General features: G+C 35.5%; 1 protein-coding gene across 1 annotated transcript; it reads left to right on the top strand.

Annotated features, from left to right (window-relative positions):
- On the top strand, positions 1-27,306 carry LOC139723223 (equilibrative nucleoside transporter 3-like). The gene is made up of 11 exons (XM_071634482.1): positions 1-107; positions 1,404-1,530; positions 2,761-2,839; positions 4,703-4,836; positions 5,629-5,720; positions 6,783-6,833; positions 7,889-7,986; positions 8,379-8,430; positions 9,109-9,206; positions 12,004-12,201; positions 27,151-27,306. Exons 2-11 carry the CDS (start codon positions 1,421-1,423, stop codon positions 27,304-27,306), a joined length of 1,068 nt encoding a protein of 355 aa, XP_071490583.1. The 5' UTR covers positions 1-107; positions 1,404-1,420.
- The last annotated feature ends 359 nt before the right edge of the window (positions 27,307-27,665 follow it).

Here is a 27,665-nt window from a genome sequence, read left to right as displayed (position 1 = left end):
GTAGAGAGGACTATTATACTGTGCCTGAGATGGATATTTTTTCTGGAGGGCATAATTAGCTGGTTTAGTGTCATATTCGACTTCGTCGTGAAACACCGTAATAAGCAGTAAGTCATCACAATTTTCTTTTACATTATTTCCCTGTGCTATACGTTGAAAGAACGTTTGAGAACTGGTGTTCACGAACCGTGTATGAATGAATGTGCGTTGTAGTTAATAATGCAAGGTTGTGGAGTAATGTTGATCAGCGTTGATCCGCGGTGAAAATGTCACGACATCAATGGGAGTATCTTCATATCACAAGCTTGCAGCGTATTGTGGGTACGATAGTCTTACAACAGCTCCAGAAACGCAACTCATAGACATGACCAGATCTTGCCTATAGCTTGTCTCATTTTGGATTTGAACTTTCCCACAACCTGCCGTAGTAAAAGCAATCGTGCTATAATTCCATTCAAAGAGAGATAGAACAGGAGCAAATTGAATGATATCACCGCACCTCAAATTGGATTGATTTCAAGTCCATGGCGGAATAGGTCGGAGGGAACTTAAAGCCGCTGAGTGTAGCTTGCTCCTCTTAATAATCATATAACTGCTTTCATTATAGTGGCCACATGAAACAAATCCGAAACCGACAAACGAATGAACACACCCTGGAATTTTAAATCAGGGAGCACTCTGCTTTTACCCTGCATGGGCACATCGGCGGGAAGAGGCCTGAAGAAAAGTATGTAGATTAGAGGGATGGTATAGGCCTCTAAATAGTTTTGGTTGACATGGGGATTTAGGTTCTAAATTTTTGTGAGATAATCATAAACAACTTCTATGAAATTTTAATGAGCATGCAATTCTAAGAGAAATTACAAATTTGATTTTATTCGATGAAAATAAATGTTTAAGTGGCTGAGATATTCTAAGTACAAAACCAAACTAAACAAAGTGGTCCTGATAAAAGGTGGGAGGAGTCCTATAAATTATTGGAAGAAGCAAAGCAGTTGCAACTACGATCACTTAACTCTTAGCCATAGTCATATAGTTGTTGTCGATAGTTTGAGAACCCTAAATAGTGACATTTTACACTTATATACTGACTTGCGAAATAATATCACAACGATCACGCTTCCTCTGCCCGTTCCTTTGCAGTCGTGCTGATTTTACACAGTTTCATGCGATAATATACCTAATATACCCTACCTATTGCTTTCCCTTTTTATAAATTTCTCTCGTTTTCTGCCGTGGTAAATGAATGATACTAAGTATGATATGTTGATAAAAACTGTAGATAATGATATTACATGCTTTCAAATTGAAGATGTGTAAAAAAAAAAATCTCAACGACATGTTCAGAGCTCCATGATTTACTTGATACTCTGAGCCAGATCATTTTTCGTGTTCGTTGAAAGGAAACGGCTTCATCAAAATGGCAGATGCGGAAGGGAACAACGATGCTAATACCTCGGGGACAGCTATGCTTGATACCACTCAGGATTCATCTAGGATGACGACAACCCACCCGAAAAAGTGGAAAAAGTAAGGAAAACTTGACATGAAACAACCCCTTGTTTGCACGTGGTAGTGAATACAAAAATAACTACGATGAGACAAAAAGTGGAAAAGACTTCAAAATCTAAAGTGAACGCAATATAAATTCATTATATCATGGTGAGTCACAGTCTACACAGCAAAATAAGAACATTATTGTTGCCGAGGTTGCAGTTTGCTCTGTAAAGTTTAGATACGAGTACGAATAAATGTGTCATCTTGGTGGTACATGCAGTAAGGATGAACAGATGTGTGAGCAGTGTACTTGATATTATGCAATAATCTTGTATCATCAATATAATTTAGGGGAGATTGGCAGGGATGCAAAATATAATTATACAACTCATATCTAATAATTATATATATATATATATATATATATATATATATGTACATATATATATATATACATATATGTGTATATGTATGATCATATATACATAGCAATGATAATGAGAGGAATACATTAAATGCAAATTGCCTTGATTTTGAATTAAAATCAAGGCAATTGGCATTAGTAATGCATTTCCCTATTATTGTGACATTATTGCTATATCTAGTACTGCCATTACGCGGAGCAATTATATATATATATATATATATATATATATATAATATATCTAGATGGCACCTTAGGGAGACATAATGGGGGGAAGTGTCTTCATTAGGGAGACAACTGGTCATTAAGGAGACAATTTTCGTGTCTCCATTGCGTAAACTGCCATTGAACATGTATATAACAAATTTGCATATAAAACGAATGGAAATGTCTTCCAAATGACCCATCTAGGAGTATATATATAATATTTATATAAATGTATATACATATGTATATATATATATTTTTCTTTCAATCACATTCGTAGATGGAAAGCGTTTAGTTCACTATAGGAAGTTTAGAAGATAACACATCATTTACTGTTTAATATCATCGAAGCTCGAGTGACGTGTGTAAATGCGGGAGTTTGATCGCTTTCCGTGTCTCAATCTGTAAAATGACCGTTTACCGCTCTCAAATCATTCGTAACACAGAAGTGTTTATCATATTCCTGGAGATATGTAACGATTCGTGGCTTTTTATTTCATATGCAATCAACAGGAACATTATTTCAAGGATTCGTCATTACGTTGTGGTCTGCGCATTGGATGAGTGCGTTCGTGCATGCGATATAGTATGTGTTTTCATTACATGTTCTTGTCCCGTCATTTTGTTCACAGATCTCTTGTGCAATGTATTTTCGCTCTGTTTGGCATCGGTACTCTCTTTCCTTGGAACAGTTTCATTACAGCTGCACCGGTATGTTGTGGTTTTTAACTGAAACCTCTGCATGTAAGTCCTACAAAGTTATTTTTGATAATTATTATAGGCACTTTCATAATTATGCATGTATTTATGTTGTTTTTACGTTAAGTTCTTGTTTTAAAGGACAAGTTCACCTTCATAAACATAAGGATTGAGAGAATGTAGCAATATTAGTAGAACACATCATTGAAAGTTTGAGGAAAATCAGACAATCCGTTCAAAAGTTATGAATTTTTGAAGTTTTTGTGCAGTACCCGCTGGATGAGAAGACTACTGCAGTGTATGAATAACTTAGATGTCACATGCGTACAACAATATAAGGAAAATATAAAGAAAATTTCACAAAATTCCATCTTTTGAAAAAAGTACACATTCCCCTGACTCGTTACCGACAAAATGTTATGGGTAATATCATTCCCCCTGCCTTTAGAAAGAGGCAAGTCAAGTGCTCTTTTATTATGCGAAAAAAGTGAAAATATGTTGAATTTTCTTTTACATTTTATTTATACTGTTGTACGCATATGACTCACAAGCTGTAGTAGTCTCCTCATCCAGCGGTTCCAACACAAAAATTCAAAAAATTCATAACTTTTGCATCGATTGTCCAATTTTCCTCAAACTTTCACTGATGTGTTCTACTAATATTGTTGCATTTTCTCAATCCTTATGTTTATGAAGGTGAACTTGTCCTTTAATGAACAATTACATTATTTGACAATTTCAGATGGAAAACGGAGAAAATGTCATTAACGTAAGTTATTTCAGTGATAATAAATGATGGTGATGATGACAACATAAGCACACGCACACACACACACACACACACACACATATATATATACAACACATAGGCCCCATGTATGTATATGATAAATACAGTCCCCAAAAGAGCTTGGAAATCTGAGTTTCATCGATTACTTCTCTCTTATCTCAGCAATAATCTTCCACATCTTTTTGATTGGCGCATCCTTGGATTTACCCTTTTGACCGGGCCTTTTGAAAATTACTTACACACGGCATGATGAACAGCCAAAAACAAAATGAGCTGTCAACATTGCCTGGCATGGCATCACTATATGCTTGAATGTTAAATTCAGAATAGTTTATTGAAATTTGCATTCATGGTTGACCACCTGAGAGCAAAAGACATAACTCATAAAAAAATATGTTCTTTATCGAATCTTTATGGTCACTGGTGTGCATTTTCCAACTTTTCAATTCAGACCCTATCACATTCTTTTTTAATACTGGCTTTTCCCAGTTATATAGTTTATTGTCAAGATAATTAGATGATCTTTCTGAAAGCACCATGCACGCACCGATTATTACCAAGAGAAGGGAGAAATAATATTCCGTTTATCAAATATTATGCATTGTATATTGTGGTATATGTATAATGACATAATGATAACAATTTATATTGTCGATTAAAGACGAAACGTCTCATGAACATAGTCATAGTACACAAGAAATAACAGCTAGGACAAAAGCAAACGTGATGCTGAGATATCGACTGTCACCTACTAGTACGTCGAAGATGATAGTAATAAATGCCGGAGTTCATAATTACAATTTTCTAACTCTTCGTAGTGCTCAAATTACTTAAGATATTGCATATGAGAGAATTCGACAGAGTCATTGTGTAAAAGCAGATCAAACCAGTCGATTAATTCAGCGTAATATATTAAGTAAAAGTATTTCAGTCAACCTGACAGCTCCTAATTGAGAATACCATTTGCTATTCTCTTTATACTGAAATCAAACATCTTCGAATGTTAAATTGATTTTCATTGTGGAGCCTAGAGATTAAGTGGATTAGAGATAACAAAAGCAATTAAATCATTTTAATTTGTACAGTACTTTAAGGACTACAAATTCGCCAACGTGAGCGATGACGTGGACTACAAAAACAAGTTCACTGTGTACGTCGGATATGCAAATTACATTCCGTATATCATTGCTCTCTTCATGGCTCTCTACATCCCCAAAAAGTAAGTATACTTTTCAGTTGTTCCCAGTTCTCCTTGCAATTGTAGACACTTATTGTCGCAATTCAGTATGACATAACTTACAATGAAGACTTTACTGCGTCTTACGAACCCAAGTAAGTCAGGTGTTTCAGGAAGATCGAAATAGAATTTGAGTTATTCTGCTTTTGTTTTCACTGCTTTATGTTTTAAAAAATCAGATTTCGCCAGAGGAGTAATTCCGCATAACACTCGATATATCGATCGCCAATTGCAGACGAAGTTTTTAGGTTAAACATTGAGTGGGTCAGCTGTAGAGAGTTTTCAAAGCACTTGAAGAATTTTCTTTGAGCTGCACTCTCCTTGTCACTCAAATATGACTACTTTCTTACTCGTGACGCAGTAAATCAGGCGACGATATATCATTTTATATATCTGTAATGATTTATTTAATATATGAGTTCATATTCCCCAAATGGGGAAAATTTATTGCAAGACTTTTAGCCACAGATCTACATAAAGTTATGGAAATAAGTTGAATGTAATGAATAGATAGATAGATAAGTAGATAGATAAATAAATTGATAAATATAGGCCAATATAACATGTATTTATATATTGAACATTATATGAATCATTATTATCATATGCATGCGTATAATGTATAATGTCTTTGACATAAACATGCACGACTTGATGACTTATAAACACCATAATTCTCATTGACGGTGCCGTGTGTTACGAAGGCAAAGCGAATTATTCATTTCGTAATAAATTGTTATGATTTCGTAATCAACTGTTATGATTCATTTAAAGGCATTCACAGATGGCAACATTGACGAGTGCAGTAGTCATGGGCGTGAGCTTTCTCATCACTGTGATTCTAGCAGTAGTTGATTCTTCGCAATGTGAGTAAGACGGTGGTCCGATGATACCATCACCTTATGTAATATGCGTTTGTTGTTATATCAATCGAAATATCTTTCTCGAATGCGTTAGGAAATTTCGATCACTTTCTTATCTTATCCTTTGTCTTTGATTCTACTTTATTCATTTTTAGCATTGAACAAATAACCTACTGGTTTATTCTATATATGCTTCATTTCAAACCTCTCAGATGCATAATAATATTTCGTTCTTGCATGAGGTTTTTTTTTTAACGCACAATGTTTTCAAGTGTAAAATACAGTTTTAGTAAAAAAAATACTACAGTAAAAAGTTCTGATCATAATTATGTTCAGATTTCAGTATTGAATTTTTCTTAATGACGTGTGCGACTTCAGTGGCAGAAGCGTTGTAAGTCAATCCTTATACGTATATATATATATATGTATTTGTATATTTTTCTATTGACACATGCCTTTCCGAGCTCGTTATTGTATCGTGACTTACCATTTTTTAAAGAAGAAATCCAATCTGTCTTTTCTTTCAAATTCATAAGAAAGAGAGAAAAAAGAATCCCTGTAGAGCAATGCAAAAATGACAAAACTCGTGCAAAAAAAAAGAGAAAGTTATGACATTTTAAATTTTATTTTTTTTTTTGGGGGGGGGGGGGACACGTCTTGACCACTCCATATGAATATTTAAATCAGCAAACTGATGACATCATGCTCTCAAAAAGTCATAATACAAAATTGACAAAAATCTAATATTTTAGTTGTATGAACTAGCTTTACAACCACACAAAGATTGTAACAAATTGTAACTCTGATATATTTTGGTATGCGAATGTGGTTTTACCTTTTTCCGAATTTCGTAATCTATACAGGAAAATTATGAGGACATGAGATAATTAACTTGATCATTTGAATATTCATAAGGACTATGTCATAACTTCCTTATTTCTTGTCATTTGTTTTTATATTTGGAATGTTCTGTAGGGAATTTTTCTCTTCTTTTAGACTTTACTCATTTTTGGGTGGATTTCCTCTTTAATGGGATAACTCTCTCCTATGTTGTCTTTCTCACAGGGCCAGGAACATTTTTCGTGATTACCATGTTCACCATATTGGTCTTCAGTGGTAAGAACTTACTTAATGTGATGTATATCATATATATGTATATATGTATATAGTGTGTATATATATATATATATATATATATATATATATATATATGTATACATATACACACATATTAAGAATACTGTTTTTCCTCTGTTGTCGTTCTGGCCAAATTGGCGCAATTTAAAGGAAGCCTTAAAATGCACTTTGAAACTTAGCCTCCCGATCAGAAATGGAAATGTCATTTATAAACTTTAAAAGAGTGTTACAGACAATTTATCTAATCTTACATTAAATAGTACATAAATCCATGGTACAAAAACACCCATGGCAAAACATAATACACTGAACAAGGGTGATAACATTGAAGCTCACACATTCCAGTAATGTAGCTATGTAATTCCATCACAATACCACTTCCCGAACAAGTCCACTTATGTACAAGTTTTGCATGCTTTCTCCTTTTGTTCTACTTCCTTTAGCACCTATATAGTCATGTATTCTTAGGTTTCTTGCTCATTGTTATTTGTTACGAATTTTGAAAACATTCTGGTTGTTCATCCCAGTTACCATAAATTCTGAAACCCTGTACTCACTAATGTATAACCAAGTTTTAGACAACTCTATAAATTCATTGGTCATACCGGGTACAGAGTTTGTACTCAAGTGATTGAGATTAGGAATTGCTGTAAAGGCATTGGATTAAATATATTATAGAAGATACTGAAAATTAAAAATCCCTTTCCATTTAAGAAATTACTTATCTTATTTTGTCTCTTTGAACTGAAGAAACTACTGTTCCTTTTTCCAGGATAGTAACGTTATCAAGAAAAAAAAAAAACTCCCTAAAATTCAAACCAGAAATAAATGAATGCTATATAGGCTACTACTAAGATGATTTGAGAGTCACTTGACAATTGAAAGCCTCAACTTGATTTCCCGATTTCAAAAGGTCGCAACGATTTAGCAACACGTCGTTGATAACTTGTTGACTTTTTAAAACAACTTTTATGAAAAGAATATATATATCATCGAATTAGTGATGATTATTTCTAAATCTGCTTCGTATACAGTTTCTTCCGCTGTGTTCCAATCTGGAATCCTGGCGATGGCTGGTCGGCTTCAAGACGACCTTCAGGGCCCTTCTATTCAAAGTTATTTCGTGGGACAGGTAAATGAACTGTCTTTGATTAATGGTGTCAAATCTTGTAGATTATTAAGGTAAAAATGCACATGGTTTGACTTTGACATGACGGCTCCCATAATTGCTATTCAGTCTAGATGTATTGCTAAAGTGCTGTGGAAGCTCTGTCTTGACCTCATAAAAGTTTCTTATAGTTGATCCAACTGCTCTTCCATTTTCGAGCATAAAATAATATATCGATGAATCTTTGCCACTTGCGCTTTTATTATCCAAATGTAATTTCGTTTAAGTTTTGAAAAAGTTTTGTTACATACTTGCCATATTAATACGATAAGGCATTACGACAAGAGATTGCTAGAATACTATGCTGTTGATGTTGTTTTTATTTCACTTTTTTCCTATCTTATCATATTCCCTAGGCGGCTGGGGGAACCGTTGTAGCTATCGCATCCATGTTGTCTCTGAAAGCAGGTAAGTGTATGAATGCAAACCATGGTAAGGACACCTGAGTTTGAGATTCACAGGTGCACCATTACCTTCTCTTGAATTTTTGAGGTGGCCCTAGCTGATTCGGACCTATCTGTTATACTACGCTTATGTCTTCGATATAAGAGGTTGTGACTGGGCACCGCAGGAGAACCTCCAAGCCAAGTTCATTTTACTTTGAGACTTTGAGAAGGGTTTAATTAGCGACCAGACATATCTCCTCTAACTCAACTGGTCTTTTTTTTTCGCTTAAAGATAAAGGGTAGAAAACAAATCTTTTCTAAATATGGTATACATGTAGGTAATCTGAATGAAAAACCATACCGTGTCTGGATTGAATGAGAGACTGATTCAAATTATTGAAGAGATAGATAACACGTCCTTTATGCATATACACAATATCATTTATACGAGGTTATTGTGTGCATGAGGATATGTGTGCGTGCATATGTAAATAATGTTTCAATGAGTTGGTAGGTGTGTAAAAATTCTTGACTGTAAGGGGAAAAAAGCGAAACAAAATTAAAACAAAAAACAAATATATCGGCATGGGAGTATACGGGTGATGGGTCGTACATGGTTCCCCTTGCAGCACAGAAGAAACTGGGCAATTTTAGTGATATCTGAATTAAATAAAATCATTTTTCTTTTTCCATGGTGCAGGTCAAGGAAGTTTGCGTGAAGCAGCTATTGGTCTCTTCGTGTGTGCAGTGATAGTTCTCTTTGGCTGCGTTGTTTCCTTTCTGTGGCTAGTCAGAATGGTAATGTTACGTAGCACCAGCAAAAATATCACTCCTATCAAAAAGAATGATGTCGGAAAGATGTTTGACCAGTTGAAATGTGTCTACCTGTGAAAAGTTTTCATTTGTCGCTTCACCACAAATACGTTTCATAAAGCAAAAGGTGAGGTGTGAGGTTCTTTCTGTATGCGGTCTTTTTTCATTCACAGTAAAAAAAAAGAATATCATAATATCTGTATAAGCCAATAATTCCAGAATCATTACTGGTTATTAGACTAGAGAGACTGAATTCCAGAATCATTACTGGTTATTAGACTAGAGAGACTGAATAATTAAAGAGATGGTCTACTCCTGTTTTAACACTTCTACAGACTATCCTGTTTAATAGAAAAGATACTGAGTACCTCTGTTTTGACAAATGGCCTGTATCGTGATTTCAAATTAAAAAACAAACAAACAAACAAACTGGGGATTAACATGAAATTGATGTATCCCTTCTTCATACATGTTACGTAGTTTCTGTTTCCCGAGAAACCCCGTCTAAAAAAAAAGAAATGATCAGGGTTAGGTTGAATACTATCAAAATATCGGGTGCAAGAACAGTGAAATGCATAAAAAGATCACACCTGAAAAAGAATCAGAAAAACACTCTTGTAGAAGTAATGACTTTGCCCCATCCCCTCCTTCAGTGGATATGTCGAGCAAAATAAATCATGCGAGAGAGTTTTTATATGCCACTTCTTAATTTTGTCGGAGAAACTACCATCTTGTCATTCATGGCAAGTTTAATCCTATTGAGGAAAGGTCAGAAGAAAGTGGCAATATTTGATAAATGTGAATAAAAGTAGGTTGAAATTTTCACAAAATTCCTCACACAAAACTTTATCTTCTAAACATATTGATATTTCTGCAACCGAGTCACACAATTTTATATAAAGAGTCAAATGAAGAGAAATAATGACAGTAAATACAGTGTAGTAACATTATGATTGAGAAGCTTCCTATCCAAAGAAACGGGGTTTCTGTGACTTAAGGACTATTCGGTCGTGTTCTAACAATGTTTAGTATGTCCTCAGTTGATTTTCCACAATTATGGTACAAGGAATCTAAATGAAATAGTTGTTTTCTGCGTCAAAGCTATTGCGTGGTCCCTGCTCTTTGCATGCAGGAGTCTTCTATACCACATGAAGTGCATGTGTTACACTTAGCAGAGTTTTTATATTGCTACAACCAAAAATTAGTATAGAAATTATAATTGTAACGTAATATATATTTTGTGCTCTCTCTATATATAAAAGTGATTTTATTTCCTCTCGCAAACAGAAGATCATCCGGGCATGCCTTTCTCAGAAAGAGGAGAAAACAGAAGATTCCATGTCTTTCAAAGACACTTGCAAGCTGCTCTGGGGAGTTTTCAAAAATGTAAGAATCTGTCGTATTCTTGTCATTGACAATGCTTTGTTTGTAATGTTTTTTTTTTCGTTAACTCAACACGAAAGTTTGCCAGTTTTGTTGTTATAATATGATAAAAATATTAGTAGTAATAATGATACATCAAATTTTAAGTTGCCAATTCCATCTACTAGTTAAATGCTCTATAACAAATATTGTAAGCCAAGTTAAAGAAATGCTTCTTGAGATTATTTTGACTGCTTCAGTAGAATCACTATTCTTGATCAGTAATTGAGGGAGTGAGTTCTGTAGAGTAGATCCAGCGCGAGCAATCGTTCTCCCCCCCCCCCCCCACCCAACTTTGTATGCTCCCTAGGAATAACAAGGAGGCCAGAGCTCTGAGAACGTAAGAGTCTAGACGGAATGTATTGGTTTACCAGGCCAATGTTATACTGAGGAACAGTGAAATAAGGACAAAAAAAAATCTTGAAAATAAAGTGTCTGTCTACAGGCAGCCAATGAAGTTATTTCGGAACTAGCGTAGTGTGACTGTGTTTGTTGGAGAGGGTCACTACACGAGCAGCTGCATTCTGTAATTCTGTGCATTTTGATGACCCCGCTGGAATCCTGCCTCAAGTCAAAATCGTCTACGAAATTGTGAAGCAGCTTATAAACGAAATCTTATCGTATACAAAGAAAAAAAGTCGTGAAAGATTAAAGACCTTTGGGGAATTTGGAAATGAACGAAAATTTTAAAGTTTTCTTCTCAACCCTGCTCAAATTTTATTTAACAATTGTGTTATTGTAACGTGTACATGAAAAAATATTCGATTTGCGATTTTCATGCATCATCAAGTCAAAGGGCATCCAGGTATGAACAGCACATAATAGACTGCCAGGGCTAGGATAATTTTTTTCTGACATCTGCGTGACACACAAACATATTAATCATGAGAATGTTCCGGTTGAAAAAATACATGAAAAAAATGAATGTCGTTTCTTATAACCAAAATTACCACTTTTTATAGAATATTCTGCCAATGTGTAAAATGTGTTTAAAGAGTGTCTTGCAAGTGTGACTGATAAGAATTCAGTTCTCAAACATCTTTTCTTGTCTTTCGACTCGTATTGATAAATCCATGGCTGCTGAAGCATTGCTGCATGCTATCATGAACGCTTAACAACATAATCCCATTAGAAATTCTTTATTTCTGTTTTCTCATCAAAATATAATTATATATTTTTTTTTAATTAACCCGCCCGACACAAAACATACCAATATCATAATCTGAATGGTGCGCAATCATTGAAATCGCGCTTGCACCTATTCTAATACCTATGAGGGCATTTAAACACACACACACATACACACACTCACTCTCATTCACTTTCAACCTCTCTCACATGCACATAATTCACAACGCAGATAAAGTGGCACGCCTTGGCCGTATGGTACACCTTCTTCGTCACCCTTTCGGTCTTCCCCGTAATCTTGTCGGAAATCCCTTCGGTAGCTGCCGAACCGTCCGAGTTTGTCCGAGATTACTTCGTGCCTCTCGTGTGCTTCTTCACTTTCAATTTATGCGACTGTGTGGGCAGTCTCCCGCCGAAATGGTTCACATGGGTAAGCATAGTAGCCAACATTTTTTTTTTCTATTGTCGTTCTAGCAAAATCATTATACTGCATGTTGTGATTTTCGTAGTTTGAGGGACAATGCCTTGGGATAGATTCATGGAGATTGATTGTTAGCGGGGTACAATCTTATCTCAAAAGTCTTTTTGACTAAGATATTTATCAAATGTGGTTCGAGAAAACGGTTGGTATGTTAATCTTTTGAGATAGAAGGGTCATTTTTTAAACAAATTTCAAACTATTTTCTTTGATCTTACAAGGAGAGATTGTTTCTCCATGTGTGGATGGAAATACTCATAGTTGCCAGGACAAAAGTGCTATGATAACGTAGCGCAAAAACAAACAAACAAACAAACAAACAAACTATCAAATTAACTCGATATTAAAATCATGGTCGAGGTGACCGTTTCACTAAACTTGTCAGAGCGATCGATTCAACTGCCTGCATGTATACGACACGAGATTAATTGGCTTGAAATACTTCAGGGAGAGAGAATTCAAAGTTCAATTGAGGGTTTATGACATCACCTCCGGACCGCAATACTGATTAAGAGTGAACATTCTTAATACTGATTAAGAGTGAACATGCTGTATTGCCCAATGCTGTTTAATGAATATTTTGGTATAATTGTCTTACGGTCTTACAGAGAAGTCAATATTGCATACTACCATTTGTGGCCTTGCGTGGGGTGTTCATACCCTTGTTCGTCTTCTGCAACTTCCGACCTGACTCGAGGAAAACTCCGGTACTCATCCACAACGATGGTCTATACATCTTTCTGGTTATTATTTTTTCCTTGTCCAATGGCTACCTGAAGACTGTGCTCATGATGGACGGACCGAAGTAAGATCAAAATATCATCATGATTTAAAGAAAAAATTGACTGTTGTATTCATTGTGAAGAAGTTATGAAATATTTTAAGGTTATTTGCATTGTTTGAAGGTCATTCGCATTGAATCATCTTTTTTGTTTCTTTTTTTTGTCGGGAATTTTTGAAGAAGAAAGATATAACTGTCGAGAAATCATTTAGAAATTAAAACGCTTCCTTCAGTGAAACAGTCTGAACACACATGGGTAAGTTTCTTAACTGTAAGGAGAAAAATGTATCAACCTGAAAGGAAAAAACATACGACACCTTCATAATGCGTTTTCTTTTCTTTCTGTTCCTGTAATATGCAATTGAAGTCTTTCGTTTGCTTGATTTTATCTTATCCATTAAATTCAAATTGAAGACAATAAATATGAATTGGAATGAAGGTTCGCTGCGAGATGTTTTAAGCAGGAGATTAGATGCAGACGAAACTTCCATTCTTATTTTCCTGTATTCTATTTACTTCAGCGGTTACTTTCAGTGAACTTACAGAGCCTCCTCTAAAAGTCCACGAATGGACAAATAAATGACATCAAATAGATAATATAATCTAATCATAAAGACAGGATGACAAATGCTAGCTAATATTCAAAGAAATCATATATTTACAATTCATACATTTAAGCTGTCACTTATTAGCAGAAAGGGAACGGACAGGATTACTGTGCAGAAATTTGCTTTGATTATGTTTGTAATATTGTGTAAGTGCGTGAATCCAATAAACTCATCGGTAACAATAGAAATTTTGCAGAAGGGTTTCATGCAACATGACATCCAAACATCAGTCTGCTTTGATGGAGACCTGAAGTCTTTCGTGGATTTCTTTTTTTTAAACTTAGTTTCAAGATGTAAACAGTAATACTGACATTCAAGGTGAATATCTGAAGTTTTTAGAGGACTTTCTTTTTCTGGTACTCACCCTTTACGATACCTTTATCATTACTGTTTTCCAATTACAGGGATTCTTCGAGGCCAGACAAGGCAGCTTCAATGATGATCTTCTTTTTAATTTTTGGAATTCTCTGCGGGATTGCTTTTTCCAACGTTCTTCTTTTAGTCTAGACCTGAAATTAATTGCAAGTCATCCGTTTTAGACTTTAAAGGGATCTTATAATTTTGGTTGAGACCTAACTTTAGGTTTCGAGCATATTTGGGTGAGATATGATTTTATGATATGGCTGTTTAACTGCATGGTTCCTTATTTTGCCCGTCTCCTTATATTGTGTGGATACCCTAACTGTCAGTACATTAAAACAAAAGCTCACAACTCTTATCTGCCCTACCTGTCTTACCAGCTCACAAATCTTACCTGTCAAAGGATACCCTCTGTACTGTTTCTCTGTATACCCATGTGCAAAATGCTGATGGTATACACTGAATCTTTCGTATAGGATTTTCTATGTATTTTCCCATGTCTTTCGGGTGATATATTGAAGTATGCACAATCATGTGCCGTTTGATTTAGGCAATGTTATGTTATTAGACTATGCTCGCATATATAGGTTTTGAATGGCACGTTCATACGTAATTAATCTAAGTAACTATACTCATTCATCTATTCATATTGTTTTATATAAAACTAGTATGAGTGTTGGATGTGAAAATATGACGTTACCTATAAGTCACTTCGGGGTTAGATCATGTGCATATGGGTTCATGACCTTTCTTCTTTCTCAGTTGATTAGGCACGACGTAACAATTTATGGAATTCATCAGTCATGTTCAAACAAAGCATGAACTTGCGTAGACCAGAATGATCCATCAGTTAACACTTTGGACAGGATCGATTTCATTATTTGGCATTTAATGTATTAACAATCTTTTTCTATTGCTATTGCCAAACACCGCTTTCGATGTCAGGTGGATGCGGGTGGATTAAAGCCAATTTCATGAACGCTCTTGTCATATTATGTTATAAACGTCCACAGCATAGGAAACATGGACACAGAAGGCAGTATACATGGGTAACAGTCCGTTACTCTGACAGTTCACTATCCCGAAAGTTGACCCGAAATGAAATGAGGTTCGTTATGCCGAAGATTCGTAATTCTGGAAACGAAATGAGGTTCGTAATTCCGAAGGTTCGTAATTCCGGAAACGAAATGAGGTTCGTATACCTGAATTCCGAAGGTTCGATTATAGTAAACATCTTTCATATTTGGATTAACGATTTTTATTTCAATTTTGTATAACGAATCTGTGGACTAGCAAACCTTTGCAAAAACGCCACAAATGCTCGGATTAACAAGCATCTAGATATAAGGAACTTTGTGTGTTTCGAAATAACGAACTTCGGGAATGATGAACATAACCGTGTACAAAATTGTTCCCAGTACATGGTCGAGGTTATCGAATTATTAAAATAGTTTCAACTTTTATGCATTCTTTGATGAAAAGAGTGCATGCTCATTTCAATAAGAAAACTTGCCCGAAGTTTGCCAAGTGGAAACGTGAAAATGAATAAAAATATGGATTAATGCTATCATGACCTGAGGTAAATATTATGTGATACTCCGTTTTCAAACCCTCAAGGAAAAGCTTTAAAAATTTCTATGGATTCGTAAGATTAACGTATTTAAGTATAGAGCGCAATGATCTACCCTTACTGCTAGATTGTTTATTGCAAAGAAAATAATGCTCAAACGATGCTCATTCGACCTTCTTTATTTCAAGAAAGCATGCTCATTTTTGTTTTAAACAAAATCTGTATTAGAACGCTCAGTTAAAAGAAATTTCGCTCAGCGGGACCCAAATGAAGACTTGTACGTAGGAACTCGTTTAAATGCAAAAATATGTATCCCATTGGATGTGGAATAGACAAGAAGCCTTGAATCTGCCTCATTCAGACATGCCTTTTGTATTTTACATTGCCTTTGATAAAGGTAAATGTTCATATTCTAGCGTACAGAATAGAATTGAATGTGATGGTACCAAAAAGTATTACAATGTGAGGACAAAAATGATTTAAGTTCCCCCATCCTTGACGGGGTTTAAGGCACTGTAGTGTCGGGTTCCGTAAACCTTCGTTCGCTCTCCCGAAATCTCGTTAACTTTGTCATGAGAAAATAATGGGAAATATGTTTTATATTTACTACAGACATGATTATGTCAAGCGAAGATGCATACAAGATTATTGGCTGAAATCCTTTAAGGTCATATGACAATAAGTGTCGTTAAAAATGTTCTTCGCCGGGTAAAAGTTCAATTGGGAATGCCCAGTTCACGGTATTGCCGTTACGAAGGACATATATTTATAAAGGCCCCGTCACACTACAGCGAATGCCCAACGAATGCCCAACGAATGTCAAATAAATTAGAAAATTTGAAGATACATGTATATGTTCACATCCGTTGGTACGAATAGAATAGTTCGGAAGATGTTTGGCGTTCTTTGTATTCATTAGCTATTTGTCGGGATTCGCAGAGATACGCTGGAGCCGATTTTTTTTTTTTTAACATGTCCAAGATCTCCAGCGTATCTCTGCGAATCCCTATGAATAGCTAATTAATTCAAAGAACGTCAGACATGCAAACTGTCTTCACATTTTCGAATTCGTTGGGCTTTCGCTTGGCATTCGTTGGACATTCGCTGTAGTGTGACGGGGCCTTAAAAGACAGTGATTTTAACGAGATATAAGCTCAAGGTTAGAGGTCACTGATTTGGCTGAGGAATCATTTCACAGTCATAATCAAGCGATGAAAGTCCATTCAATTCTTATTACTTTAAAGGGAGAAAAAATATAACAGGAGATATTTCTTTCGTGCAAAATAATGTCAATCCTCAAAAACCAAAGATTGAGAGCAACGAATTTCCATGTATTCATAGCATTTAGATGAATGGCCAGTCGATACAGGGGAAACATAGTGCTTGCATGAAAAGGCGGAGTAATCCTAGTTTACTGCCTTTAATGCTACAGTTTAAATTGACTCTTATGACAAGGTATGAAAGGTTGTGAAAGGTTGCTGCTTACGATTTAAGTTTCAAGTTTGTTGTGGAGGTGATACTTGATATTTTGCCGTGTATCTCATAATATTGAATAAACGGTTTCTTACTTTAAACTATGAGTTAACGCTCTCATTACCTTTGTGTCAAAAGGGTTTCGAAGTGATGACTTGGTTAAAAGTAGGAAAACGTGTATGTCGAACTAGACAAGGTTAGTAATAACAGATTTTCCATGATGTTTCAAGTCACTTCGTTAATGTGTGGAACAAATGACATGTATGTGTGTATGTACGTATAATATATGTATATATATATATAAACATGTATTTATATACATACAATAGAGAAAACAATGACAAAATGCACTTTTTCCAAGTTATTGTGAAGGAACAATGCATGTCTCACTGCATGGATGAGATCTGTCAATGAAAGTTGCCAAATTGGTCTGCCTGTACTAATGCAGGTTTGTGTTTAGGATTTGTGTTTAGGGTTTGTGTTGAGGTTTTCTCCTAACATTTTGTTGTCCATAACCTTTAACATGGCCTTTTGTCCAATAACTTGGTCACTCCCACAGAAGCCATCCCACACAATCTTTCTCTGTTCATATTCAACACAAAGCTCCCAGTGACAAACCATGTCTTGAATATGAAGAGAGTACAATGGATAATGGTTTCGCCTTAATAAGAAGGACCAAGTTATCGACAACATGGCCATGTTGAATTAAGGTTATATGAACCATAAAATATTAGGAGAAACCCTAAAACACGAATCTGCAATTGTCCAGGCTGGCCTGATGATTTGACCACTTTCATTGAAAGATCTCATCTACGCAGTCAGACATGCATTGCTCCTTCACAATAACTCGCAACCTTGGAAAAAGTGCAGTTTGGCATTGTTGTCTTTGAAGTTCATGTGCTCAGTCATACATGACGTTTGTCAATGTCAACATAATTAGGCATCAATGGAAAGAAGAAGAGTTCCTCTTTCCTTACAACCAACATTGTGCTCTCGATAGCTGACAATTATAGAATGGTAGCCCTCCAAAGTTGGATTACCTTTTTTTTAATACGCACTGTAGTAGCCCGAATATGCCAGGTCGCACGTGAAATGAATAACCCCGACAGCAAAGTATAATCATTCGATTAGATGTAGGCCGCCGAATACACCATTTGACCAATTCATAGAAAATTTGGAGACACGCCTAATTAAGATTTCTAATGAAAACAAGCAAATTTATTTTGTGGGTGATTATAACCTAAATATTTCTTCTTGATACTAAACAAATCTTATAGATATGATTATTCATTTAATGTATTCATATGGATTTTGTTCTCACGTGAACGCATCTTTTTGCCCTCCTCACAACCCCCATATGTCGCTTCCCTCTTCATTTCTCCTCTTTCTAGGCTCTTCTGCCAAACAACGATCCGGATAAGGACTACATACACATGGTGTCACCGCAAATCTTTCTCCCCCAAACCTATCAGAGTTAACGTGAACTCCGGTATTCAACTTTGATTGATTAAATATTCTTATAACATTAACAGCAATGATACTTTTGGAGGGTTAATGTGTTCAGAAGATTCCGACCACATTTATATTTTTATCATTCATAAGATTGACATATCTCGCTCTAAACCACCCAGTGTTTTAATGTATCGCAAAGAAATTCAGAGGAACATAAAACTGTTAAAACAAAATTTAAGTTTGGAAGATTGGAGTGAAGTGATGTATTGTTCAGTGAGAAAATGTGAAAATTGTTTATGAAAAAAATAATTAAATCATAATCTACGTGAGCCATTTTCTACTCGCCCCACCTCGCGAGAATCTAGTATGTATGACATGATTTGTAAAGACAAGTAAACCATAATAAACAATACGATATGTTTTCTCAGAGGCCGTCATCAAAATCAAACTTCTACTTGAGATTGCGGTCTCCTGCATTTTGTTCCTGATAATTTGATTGAATAATCAACGATTTTCCAATCGTTATGGTTCACGTATATGAGCATTAATTTGCACATACATGTACTGTATTTTACGATTGGTATACGTGTTTACATTGGATTATATGATTATTTCTTTTTGTCCAATGTATGATTAATTTTGGAAAGCTGGTACGTGGTTAATAGTAGAGAAACCAAATCAAGTCAAATGAAAATGTATTACATTTATGATCGATTTGATTATTGCTCTATATTTAGGGTTAAAAATGTATGTAATGAGGGTCGACATTATACTTATGTATTATAGAGTCGATAGCACATTCAGCGTTTTCATTACAATGAGTGATACACCATAAACTTGTTCTGTAGCATGTTCTTTGTATCCCTTGGTACACGTACTGGAAGGTACTTTGGATTAAGCTTTGTTACGTCGCAGCCGAACAGTAGTCTATGATTGCCTTTAGCAGGCGTATGTCATACTCTGGCTGCAAGTCAATAGATGACATGATGCTAATGATATGCTGGTATGCTATCGCCAAACTGGCATTGTGAAATTCACCTCCGAACGGGAACCCCCAACAAAAGGCATCATCGCTTAGTATGGTCGGGAACGGGGGAATCCCCAATGAAAAGGCATCATTGTCTGATGCGGTCATAGCAACATGAATATACACATACTGAAGTGGGTTATGCTAGGAGATGGGTAGGTAGATAGGGATGAATGCAATTTGATGAGCGAGGAGTGAGAGAAAACGGCGTTTTCCACGGCAGTTTCGAAGGAGCTTAGATGTGGCAATAAGGGTTAAGATATCGCCTTGTTTAGCATAATATATCACGACCGCATTACAAGACCAGAAAATCCATCTGAATGTTACGAATAAAGCGAGAAGAGTGTTAAAGTATAAAGAACCCCTTAGTCCAATCCACCAACAATTTTCACGGAACAAATTAGTGGTTTGCGTGCCCCACGCATGCCTTTGTTGATTTCAGAAAATACAAAAATGACAAACAAACAAACAAACAAACCTTATGAAAACGTTGAAATTGAATTCCTTATCAGACGAAATTATTCAAGTTTTCCTGAGTAAAATACCAATATAACAGAAAACTGTCTGTGATGTACAGTGTCATAATAGCCCCTCCCCTCCCCCTTTTTAGCACTTCTCCGCCGCTTATTTCACAGTTGGTTGATGACAGGTGTCTATGTGAGCGACGCTTTGTGTACATGCAGTCGACACTGCGTAGATGGGACGATATATACCCGAGGTCTTTTTTTTCTAGAAGGCATTAGCTGATTCGGTGTCATATTCGACTTCCTCGTGAAACAACGCAATAAGTAGTAAGTCATCCCACTTTTCTTGTACATCATTTCCCTCTGCTGTAAGTTAAGACAACGTTTGAGAACTGATGTTTACGAACCGTTTATTTGTGTTATTGTAATAATAAAAGTGCGTTGTAGTTAATGCATGGAAAATGGAGTAATATTGATCAGCGTTGATCAGCGGTGGAAATGAAGCATCTTTGTATGACAAGTGCGCAGCGTATTAGGGGCACTATAGTCGTACAACAACGCCAGATACGCAACACATGACCAGATCGTACCTATTCGTCTCATTTTGGAATTAAACTTGTCACACAATAGGCCATAGTAGACTACACTGCTATTATTCCGTTCATGGAGGGTTAGAACAGGATCAAATTAATAATAAACTGCACTTCAATCAAATTGCAGTGCTTTTAAGTCCATGGCGGAGGGGAGTTAAAACCATCGAGTGCAAGCTTGTTCCTTTCAATGAACATTTTATTTTAATTTATGCGATAGAACCAGGGAGTGCTCTGCTTACGCTCGGCACATCAGAGGGAAGAGCTAGGCCAGCAGAAAATGTTGCAGATAAAACCAATGATTAGATGCCCATAGGGCGAAAATATGTCCTTTATTCTTAGTTTATATTGAGTTTTTCAACAAGATGTTATATTCTATTTTTTTTAATAACAAAGAGGTCAAGAATTTGAGAGGATTATGTAATAACATTTAATTACTAACTATATTCATTGACTCTCACGGGATATTTTACATAATATATAGGAATACAGGCGAAAGATAGTATTCCATTAGTCAAGACGTATACAGCTTTTGCATTTTGTTTCCTTTATTTAGTTCGAGCTTTCGGCCCTATTATAGGCCTTCATCAGGATCCACAAAGACACAAAATAATATACAGTGTGCAATTCACAGTGATATCATAGTAACAGGAGTTATATAACAATATTTATTACAATCATACACAACAGGCAGTACATTTATACGCATATATTGCGTTTTTGCACAAGCAAGTTCTTTTGTTCTCTGTTTAAAACCATGTACAATGGAATTTGTAGTTGTGTTATGAATGGGGAGTTTGACAGCTTATTTTGATATCAAGCGAGGGTTGTGGCGGGGTGACCCACTGTCAACATATTTGTTTTTGATGGTAACTGAAATTTCGGCGCAGACTGTGAACAAGGATGATGTAATTAGAGGAGTTCAGATTGATGGTTTTGAAGTTCGGCAGGTGTTATGCTGATGATATGACTTTATTTGTTAGACATAACTCGTCAATTATTAGAATACAGTACATTTTTACGGATTTTATGAATTAATGTTCTTATGGTATATATTGAAAAAAATAAGTGTAATGAGGATTGGGAAGGAAAAGGGGGGCTGGAAGGTTACCCATGGGAAATATGCTTACTGAAAAAGACTTTTAGGAGTGTATGTTTCATTGGATTTTAGGATCAGAGAAGAATTGATGTACAAAGATATACTGAGCAAAATTAAGAGATTTTTAGGATGGTGGAGACAGAGATTTTACTGCCATGGGAAAAGTTCATTTTTGCTTTAAGACATAATGCTTTGTCTAAGTTGAATTATGTTTCTTCGTTGTTTGAGGTTCCAAAGTGGATAGTGGCAGAGATTAATGACATTTGTTTTAAATTTATATGGAATGGTAAAGATCAAATTTAAAGGGTTATGATGTTATCAGGATTATAGTGAGGGTGGCTTCAGAAAGTTTTTATTATTGGTTAAGACCCAAAGATGAAATTAAAGAAAAAAAAATCAATTAGAGTTTTTTGATTAACATAGGGCTTAATTTTGCGGAGGCATGCATATGTTTTGGATACTTTTTTCCAAAAATGTGATATACGTGACTAAACCAACTTAAATGAGAGTCTAAAATTATCCCTAAATATTTCATTGTTGCAACTGTTTCCAGACTCTCTTTGTCACAAGTGATGTTAGGTTGTTTATTTCTTTCTTTATTTCTTATCCCACACAACATGACCTTTGTTTTAGCAACATTGATAAACATATCATTGGCATACGTCCAGTTAACAATGAGATTAAAATGGTTTTGTAACGAAGCCTCAATTTCTTGTAGTGACTTTCTCCTGTTGAACATTACTGTGTCATCAGCACACAATGATTGCTTGGTGGATGAGGAAAATTGGACATGACAAATATCATTGATAAACATTGTGAACAACAAAGGCCCTAAGGTAGACCCTTGGGGGCACATCTGACTATCTTGCGGTCTATTGAAACACACTATTTTCACTCTATTATACACTCAGCAAAAAAAGAAAGTAAACACTTTTTCCAGTTAATATTTTTCATAGAAGATTTTGATAAAGATTAAAGTGTCATACACCATATCGAAGCTTATTTAATTGGCTATCAACCTGATAGGTTTATACAAAGGGAAATTTTACGCATGAGTGAACACATTCGTTTTTGTCCTCCAAGGCAGAAAAGTAAAAATTGCAGAATTGGACATGTTGAAATTCATTTGCAAATGCCCTCCAAGATACCAATGATAACAAAAGACCAATTTAACGCAATTAGAGACGTGAATGTAACAGCAGAAATAAGTTTCCGTTCCCTTGTTTCTCTTTATATTCAAAACAAAAACATAGTGGGGACACTGAAGGTGGAACATAAGCATTTTCCATCAATTCAATCTTTAAATGACATAGGGAGTAAGCCGTAAAGGTGATAAAATGGACAGAATTTCTTCATTTTACCTTTTAATTAAGGAATTTAAGAATGCACGAGACAAATTCAAGAACCAAATATTATTTCCAATTTTCTCAAATTGGAATAACGTTTCAACTTTAACTTTCTTTGTTGCCATAATTTTTCTCTTATGTCTTTTGACTGCCGATTTGACAGAAGATTCTTAATTTTCCTCCATTATTTTTTGCCTTTCTTTATCTTTGGATGGTTGCAGAGACATTATTGAGATCATAGGATGATTCTTTCAAATTAATTTGCATTTCTATTGTGTCGAATTTGTCTTTTTTGTTCTCATTATCACATGGAAGAGCAAATACGCTTGAATAACAACTTGTCCATTTTGCAATTTTTACTTGGAAGAGAAAAACGAATGTGTTCACTCATGCGTAAAGTCAACATTTTCATTGACCTACTAGGTTGATAGCTAATTAAATTACCTTTAACATGGTATATAAACACCATTTTTAACCAGATAGTCTATGAAAAATATAAACTTGAAAAAGTGTTTACTTTCTTTTTTTGCTGAGTGTATATGAGTGAAACCACAAGTACTGTTCCTTGTGATGTGAGTATCACGATTAGGATTATAGGGTTATGTTTGAGGGTATAGAATTTATGTTTGGCTTAGCGTGCAGATATTTCATGGGAGCAATGAAATTGTCACAGGAGAAAATGTCATGGAACCAACACACATACATGAAATTAAACCCGCCTTTGTTCTTGTATTCGCACATGCGTGACGACTTTTTTTTTTTTTTTTTAAATCGCAGGCAGCAGCTCGTTCAGGGCAAGTGGGGTTACGAGTACAGGCAAAAGGCTATGCAGATGGATTTGGGCAATTGCTTTGAGCATATATTTTTATATATATTTTTTTTTTACTTCACAGGCTTTTGTGCTTGGGCTTGGAACAGTTGCTATAGCGAGCGGTTGACGCTTTTTATGCATGCGGCCTATTATATGTTTTATATGTATTATCTGTACGTTACATTGACATCAGAAATGAAGGAGGTATCGGCGTGGATGTGGGTATGTGTGTGTGTGTGTGTGTGTGTGTGTGTATGTGCGCTTTTGGTTTTTGGCGAATCGGGGTGGGTTGGTAAGACTGGCATTTGATTTCAAGTGGAGGATCCTTCGTAAGAATTATTTGGTGTGATTAACTATCTAAGACAATGATAAATAAAGATTTGTTTTGGTGTGTGTGTGTGTGTGTGTGTGTTGATTGGGGGGGGGGGGGGGGGTGTGATGGTTTATTGCCACTTGGTCTATTACCAGATGGTCTACTTCCCAGTTTGTCTAACACCACTACGGCTAAACTCATTTGGTCTTCTATCAATTTCGTCCAATGCCCAATTGGTCTAATCCTCACTTGGTCTAATACCCAGTTTGGCTAATTATCATTTCATGTAATGACTAGACTGTCTGATTGTCATTTCGTCTACGTGGATTTCCCACTTCGTCTAATCATTATTATCATTTAGTCTATTGTCGATTCGTCAAACTTACATTTAGTCTACTAGTATTTATCATTTGGTCTATGAACATTTTTGCTAATTACCACTTGGTCTACTGCCCGATTGGGTCTATGTTTCACTAGGTCTAATAGGCAGTTAGTCTACTCCCATTTCGTATAATTTCCAGTTAGTCCACCAGCCAATTCGTCAAAATTAGCATTTCGTCTAAACACCGTTTCGGCTAATCACCTTTTAGTCTAATTTTCATTTGGTCTAATTTCCAATAGAGATTATTTATACTTTTGTTTCGTCGACAACATGCAAATAATACATAGAATTTATATTACCGACCTGGCTGTCGTTGAAGTGCCTTTCTTGTGTGGTACATTTACCGAATAAATTGTGATTGATCTGTCTATTTCTGCATGTTCTATTGTGTGTATTTACTGCCTGAGATCTGGCTCATACATTAGACTGTACCGTGCCCACGTACCCGGTTTGTTGAAAGATTTAGTGTAATTTTTTTTTTTTTTAAGGCATTCGTTCTCCGGACATCAAAGTTGAGTACTCGCGTTTCATAAAATCAATAGATATTCCTATACATGGTAGCTATAGACGTCACCTTGTGTATTTTTTTTTCACTCTATCTCTCTGTTTTGCTGTTACAGTTGCACGTGCTATGACAAGGGTAGAAAGTGTGGTTACCTGTACGCAAGGAGGTAGGACCTCCTTGGTGTAATGTTCACTCCAGGAGGTGGCATGCACATTCCTCCCTGGTTCACTTAATTATCATAGACATGCAGATACAAAGTCTCATCAGGGAGGTGGAAAGAAAGTCTCTCTTCAACCTCTTCGGTGGATGTATACCTCTTACATGTATTCCAAAGTTGTACAGCAATCAATGGCAATCATGCAAAGGAAAATAGGCTATGAAAATACATAAAACTTATAAACAGCTAGCTGCTAAATTCTGCGTAATTATGTTCCCTGTGACATGCACTCCGCAGGTTGATCTCAAGAAGATCCATATTGGAAAAACGCAACCGCGCAAATTCTGAAATCCACCGGGTAAACATTACCACAGGCCTAACCAACGTGAACATTGGACGAAATGTACATTAGACTAAATGGTATTTAGACCAATTCGGGCATTAGGCTAGGTCATTAGACCAACTGGTTAGTAGACTAATTGATAAGTAGCCCGTCTGGTTATAAGGCTAATCGATAAATTGCCAAAGTGGATATAGCCTATAAGTGGGTGTAGCCCAAGTGCGAATAGACGATATGGTGATTAGACTAATGGATATTAGAATTGGAATAATGGAAATTAGACGAACCGAATATTAGACAGACAGGTGATGAGACTATGTGATATATAGACCAAATGGATATATAGAAAGCATAAGCTACGTCTGGATTAGTCATGTACTATGTAGTAGGCCTATACTAATGTCTCCATCACCTTGGAGTTCAAAAGTTAGCACAACATTTCTTGCATCTCTCTCTCTCTCTGTATATATATATATATATATATATATATATATATATATACATATATATATACATATATATATATATATATATATATATATATATGACCTATATATCATAATCATATATCTATATCTATAGTGTAATATATATATATATATATATATTCACAATAGAAGAATGCATTAAATGCCAATTGCCTTGATCTTAATTTCCGAATTTTTGGGGGACTCCCCCTTCATCAGGGATGACAGTGCGAATGAATTTCCAGTGTGATATTAACAGTGAGGTGTTAATATCCTACTTGCACGCGCAATCTCAGTGTAACCAAAACAAAAACAAAAACAAAAACAAAAACACTGAGATTGCGCGTGCTAGTAGGATATTAACACCTCACTGTTAATATCACTGTGGAAATTCATTCGCACTGTCATCCCTGACGAAGGGGGAGGCCCCCGAAAATTCGGAAATTAAAATCAAGGCAATTGGCATTTAATGCATTCCTCTATTGTGACTTTATTATTGCTATTTCTAGTACTGCCAATACGCGGAGCTACTTCAATATAGTGTAATATATATATATATATATATATATATATATATATATATATAAATTATGTAAGTTCTCTCTTTTTCTACCATGTGAATGAATTATGAAACTTGTTATGTTGAAAATAACTGCGGAAAACGATATCTCATACTCTCAGCCTGAAGTCGTGTCAAAAATAGAAAGATATAATAGCTATCACAGTTTTGTTAAATGAAGAGCATTAGGAACTCAAATAATCTACTGTGTTGCTTCATCGGTATCTGATTATAAACCGCTTGCGTTACGAATATACAGGCGTTTCAAGCGTATCGAAACTATTTTGTTTTTGTACCCAATGATAATTAGTAATATATAAGTACAATCAGTACCCAATGATTTATAGAAAAATATCTTTAAGCGTCGACATAGAATACATTGAACAAGTGGGTTTAAATTTTGAACCCCGTCAATTGCTTGGGGGGGGGGCACTTTGAATTTGGGGATGTAAACTACAAATGTAATAGAGAGAGGGAGAGTTATAGAGAAATCTCGAATGCCGTATACTAGTTGATGGATATCGATTACGCGACATGTTCATAGTTCCATGGTTTGATTGACTCTATGAGCCAGATCATTCTTCGTGTTCCTTGGAGGCAACCGGCTTCATCAAAATGGCAGAACATATTTCAGTAGAAGAAGAAGAAGAAGAAGAGAACAACGATGCTAACACCTTGGGGACAGCTATGATTGATACCACTCAGGATTCGTCTAGGATGACGACAACCAACCCAGAGAAGAAGGAAATGTAAGGAAACTTGATATGAAACAACCCCTTGGTTGTACTTATACATGCTTTACAATGTTAAGGTTTCTGACGTGGGAGTAATATGACTTAAAGGTCTCACGTGAACATAATATTAGTGATAGGAGGCCTATTATTCATAGTTTCATATTATGAGTCAGTCTACTTATCGAAATGAGAACATTATTATTTCCAAAGTTGCAGTTTGCTCTGAAAATGTTTGTTTCTATTCATTTTCATTTGTATATTCGATTTCATTTTCTTCAAGATATTAGTTTCATACATGAATCAAATTTATTTTCAGCAATATTACAGAAAACGTCAATATACAATTCGAGTACGAATAGTGTAATCTTGGTGGCACAA

This window comes from Diadema antillarum, unplaced genomic scaffold (assembly GCF_040938485.1).
Source record: "Diadema antillarum isolate AM-2024a unplaced genomic scaffold, OU_Dant_1.0 scf00000183, whole genome shotgun sequence".
NCBI lineage: Eukaryota > Metazoa > Echinodermata > Echinoidea > Diadematoida > Diadematidae > Diadema > Diadema antillarum.
This window is presented reverse-complemented; position numbering and strand designations above follow the sequence as displayed.

What these genes read in the sequence shown, in the direction of transcription:
- LOC139723223 (XM_071634482.1), top strand. Translation starts at nt 1,421, where the DNA reads ATGGCAGATGCGGAAGGGAACAACGATGCTAATACCTCGGGGACAGCT. An exon ending in GTTTCATTACAGCTGCACCG is followed by an intron (nt 2,840 to 4,702) that starts GTATGTTGTGGT and finishes TAATTTGTACAG; the next exon opens with TACTTTAAGGACTACAAATT. An exon ending in CACCATATTGGTCTTCAGTG is followed by an intron (nt 6,834 to 7,888) that starts GTAAGAACTTAC and finishes CTTCGTATACAG; the next exon opens with TTTCTTCCGCTGTGTTCCAA.